Source organism: Lipotes vexillifer, unplaced genomic scaffold (assembly GCF_000442215.2).
Source record: "Lipotes vexillifer unplaced genomic scaffold, Lipotes_vexillifer_v1.1 scaffold182, whole genome shotgun sequence".
In the NCBI taxonomy this organism is placed as follows: Eukaryota; Metazoa; Chordata; class Mammalia; order Artiodactyla; family Lipotidae; genus Lipotes; species Lipotes vexillifer.
Window position 1 is genome coordinate 8,426,117 of NW_006798798.1, and position 4,028 is coordinate 8,430,144.

General features: G+C 62.2%; 1 protein-coding gene across 4 annotated transcripts in view; it reads left to right on the forward strand.

The window, feature by feature from the left end:
• ACTN4 (actinin alpha 4) overlaps positions 1-3,194 on the forward strand; it is a 75,025-nt gene extending 71,831 nt beyond the window's left edge. For 2 of the 4 annotated variants that reach the window (XM_007471081.1, XM_007471082.1), the window contains exons 18-21: positions 385-531; positions 1,769-1,834; positions 2,426-2,584; positions 2,717-2,875. In XM_007471081.1, the coding sequence (XP_007471143.1) occupies positions 385-531; positions 1,769-1,834; positions 2,426-2,584; positions 2,717-2,875 (531 nt within the window). Of the gene's footprint in view, positions 1-384; positions 532-1,380; positions 1,462-1,768; positions 1,835-2,425; positions 2,585-2,716 lie in introns of all 4 variants that reach the window. The other 2 variants (XM_007471079.1, XM_007471080.1) reach the window with 2 other exon arrangements.
• Positions 3,195-4,028: the final 834 nt, after the last annotated feature.

Consider the following 4,028-nt stretch of genomic DNA (forward strand, 5'->3'; position numbering starts at 1 on the left):
GGGGGGAAGGGCTGTTTCCCCAGAAAGCTAGTTAAACATTGCCCAGCATGTCTCTGCAAAGCTTCCCTGTGGATCCTGGCACAGGTATCAGGACCCGGTTGTCTGCTGCATCCGTCACTGGGACATACACCGGTGTGACGTGAACCCCACTGGTTGGCAGAGGCAATAGGCGGGCACCGTGCCTGTGTCCCTGTGTACATGAGCCACACGGGAGAGTGTGGGGCTGGGTTGGCATTTGGGAGAAAGGGCGAGCCTGACTCCAGGCCACACACACCCCCGCACAAGGAGAAGCCAGTTCCGAGCCCCCCTCAGCTACAGCTGCAGTGGTCCCAGCATCCCCACCTGCCGGCCCAGCCCACACTCACGCCCTCATTCCTCCCGCAGCACATCCGCGTGGGCTGGGAGCAGCTGCTCACCACCATCGCCCGCACCATCAACGAGGTCGAGAACCAGATCCTCACCCGCGACGCCAAGGGCATCAGCCAAGAGCAGATGCAGGAGTTCCGGGCGTCCTTCAATCACTTCGACAAGGTGAGCCGCACCCTCTTGCCCCTTGCTGTCTTCCCTCCCCACTGTCACCTCCCACCTTGCCCCCTCCGTCTTTGCATCTGTCCGTTTGTTCACATCACAGTTGCTGAGTATCAGAGGCCACTCACGGGGGCCGACAGGGCCCCAGCCACTGAAGGGGGTGCAGAGGTGCATCACCTCGACCCACAACGTGGGCAGCTTCCCTCAGGAAGAGAAAGGGGAGTCCCAGGCCCTGCCCCCGGGGCTGTGCATCCTCGCCCACCTGCTGATGCAACCCTGAACAGACGGGTCCCAGCACACCAGGGATTTGAGACCTGACCCAGGAATCTGATCCACACACACACACATAGTGTCCTTAAAAGTCAGATTTGGTCTGGCAGCCCCTTTAGAGGGGCCCTGAGCACCAGTTTGCCCCGGGCCCTGCCGGGCCTGATGTGTCATCTGCCTGCTTTCTGTGGGTAGCATGTGCTCTGGGCGTTAGGCAGGGGCCCAGCAGGAGGGGGTGCAATCCCCTTCCTCCCACCCCAAATCCTGGAGGCGAGGAGAGCTCCCCCCTTCTCTCCCAGGAGTCCTGGGACTCAAGCCTCAATCCTGCACCTCTCAGCTCCCACCCCTGCTCTGGCCCAGAGGAGCTGGGAGGAGGCCTCTGACTGCCCTCCAGGCCACCCACGCCCCTCCACCTGCCCCGCCCTGGCCATCAGCTCGTCCACGTCACCTCTAACTCTGTGTTTCCCTCCCCCGTGTGTCCCCTTCCCCCGCCCTCTGCATGTGACCCGGGCCCCTCTCCCCGCCTCGGTGCCGGCCTGGTCTCCACACCGCCCCTTGTGCACACCTGCCTTCGGACGCCGGCAGGAGCACGGCGGGGCGCTGGGGCCGGAGGAGTTCAAGGCCTGCCTCATCAGCCTGGGCTACGACGTGGAGAATGACCGGCAGGTACGCGCCCCCTGGGCCCCAGCGGACTGTGGCATTAACTGCTCTTCTCTTTCTCTCTCTCCTTCTCTCTGTCTCCCCTTCCTCTGGCCATCCCCCCCTTGCCATCATGTGTGCCATTTCACGGGCTCTCTTGCCTCCTCCCTGCCCTTTGTCTCTCCGGACACCTTCCCCCTTACCTGGTCTCTCGGGGCCGCCTCTGTCTCCCCCGCTCCCTGCCGCTGTCCTGTTTCCCCGCTGTGCACACGGGGCGGCCCCTCTTGCCTACTCTGGGCGCGCTCTCCTCTGCTGTCCCTGCGTCCTCGAGCAGAAGCAGACGGGCAGCATGGACTCCGATGACTTCAGGGCTCTGCTTATCTCCACGGGATACAGCCTGGTATGCCGCCTCTGCCTGCCCTTGCTGCTGCGCCTCCCCTCCTCCCCCTCCTCCGGCCCTCCCCCTCCTCCGGCCCTCCTCACCGCCTCCAGAATGTCCGCGTCCTCGGGGACACTCCTCCACCAGAGCAGCATGGCCTGGCCTCCCTCCTCCTCCTCTGCTGCATCTGCTGGTTGGGGTCCCTCCGATGACTCCCTGAGCCTCCCACCTCCTTTCCTGGAAGTCTCTGGAGAGAGGAGGTCAGGCCTCCAGCTCTCTCCCCTTCTCTTTCTCTTTCTCTCTTTCTTTCTTCCTCGCCCTCCCGAGCTAACTTGCGAGCCAGGGCTGAGGAGCAGTAGGCCTGTTAGATCCACTCCCCAACTCCCCACTTCCCAGAAACGCGGGACGGGAGGAGCAGAGGGTGCACGTCCCAGGTCTGGGGCAGGTGGGGCAGTCGGCCGGGGAGCCAAGACCCTTGGAGGCGGGCTGACGACGCCTGTCGTGTGCGCCGGGGTCGGGCCCTGCTCTCCTGACCCGGTTCTAGCCACCAGGCCGGCCAGGCCGCCCTGCCCCGCTGAAAGGCCGCCTGTCCCCCGCCCACCCCCCTCGCAGGGCGATGCCGAGTTCAACCGCATCATGAGCGTGGTTGACCCCAACCACAGCGGCCTCGTGACCTTCCAAGCCTTCATCGACTTCATGTCGAGGGAGACCACCGACACAGACACGGCCGACCAGGTCATCGCCTCCTTCAAGGTCCTGGCCGGGGACAAGGTGAGCAAGACACCTGGGAGGCACCCAGCGGCCGGCGGGGAGGGGCCCTTGCGGCCAGGGCTGGGCGCAAGGGGCCCGGTGGGCCAGTGTCTGTGTCGGGGGTGACCCAGATTCCCGCCCTGCCGCCCCCAGAACTTCATCACAGCCGAGGAGCTGCGGAGAGAGCTGCCCCACGACCAGGCCGAGTACTGCATCGCCCGCATGGCCCCGTACCAGGGCCCTGATGCCGTGCCCGGGGCGCTCGACTACAAGTCCTTCTCCACAGCCCTGTATGGCGAGAGTGACCTGTGAGGCACCCACCGGAGAAACCCTGACCAAACACCCCTCCTCACAGCCTCCAGGAGGGGCTGGGGGAGCTCTTCTGCCCCACCCCAGCCCCCCGCTGCAAGGGCACCCCCTGGCCCCACTCCTCTGACTCTGTATCTATGCAAAGCACTCTCTGTCAGTCCTTTCTGGGCGGGAGCGGGGTGGGCAGGGAGGGGCTGGGGCAGGCTCTGTCCTCTCTCTTTGTCGGTGGGCCAGGAGGATCTCCCCTTCCCCCTGGACGGGGGTGAGGGAGGCTTCTGGGTTCAGCGCTTCTGGTCTGGTAAATATATATGATGTGTTGTTTTGTTTTGTTTTTTTTAACTCTGGAGGGGACAGTGGATCCTCACAGCAAAACAGGCCCCCTCCAAGCCCTAGAAACGCCCACCCCTCACCACCCCCCTGGTCCATTTCTTCTCCCCTGAGGTCCCTTCAAGGCCTCCCACATCCAGGCCAAAGCCCGACGTGCCTTGTCCAGGAACCGCCCGGGCCTGCGATGGGCCCCGCAGAGGGCGCCACAGCCGCCCGGCAGGAAAGAGGACCAGCCTGCTCCCTGCTCCCTTGTCCCCTCCCCTCACTTGGCATCGCCAGGAGATGAGGGGGTTCAGCTCAGTCCCCCCTCTTCTGCACCAGGAGTGGGGTTGGGCAGACCAGCCTCCCACCCTCACCCCCAGCCAGCCCCCACCTTGCTTTGTCTGGACCTGCGTATCTCTCAGATTTTCTAAGGACGCCCTCCGCCCACAAAAAAAAAAAAGAAAAAAAAGAAAAAAACACACACACAAAACACACACAAAAATCCACAAAAAAAAAAAAAACTATGAAAAAAACCTTTCAGAGAATTACTATTTACTTTATTAACTTACGGATTTATTATATAAATATATATTCACCTAGCAGCATATCTTCGCCGCCTCTTGCTCTCATAATGAAGACATAGCTGATTTGCTCCCCTCCCCCAGCCCCTTACTGATTTCTCTGATGTCTGCCGTCGGTGTGGGTCTCTGGGGACACCCCCCCCTCCCCGAGGCGGAGGGTGGGCTGCTGGCCTAGCTGCCTGTTAGTGGATGGTTTCACTCCACCACCTCCCCCCCCCCCCCTTTTTTTTTTTTTTTTTCTTTTTTTTTTTTTTTTTTTTTTTTTT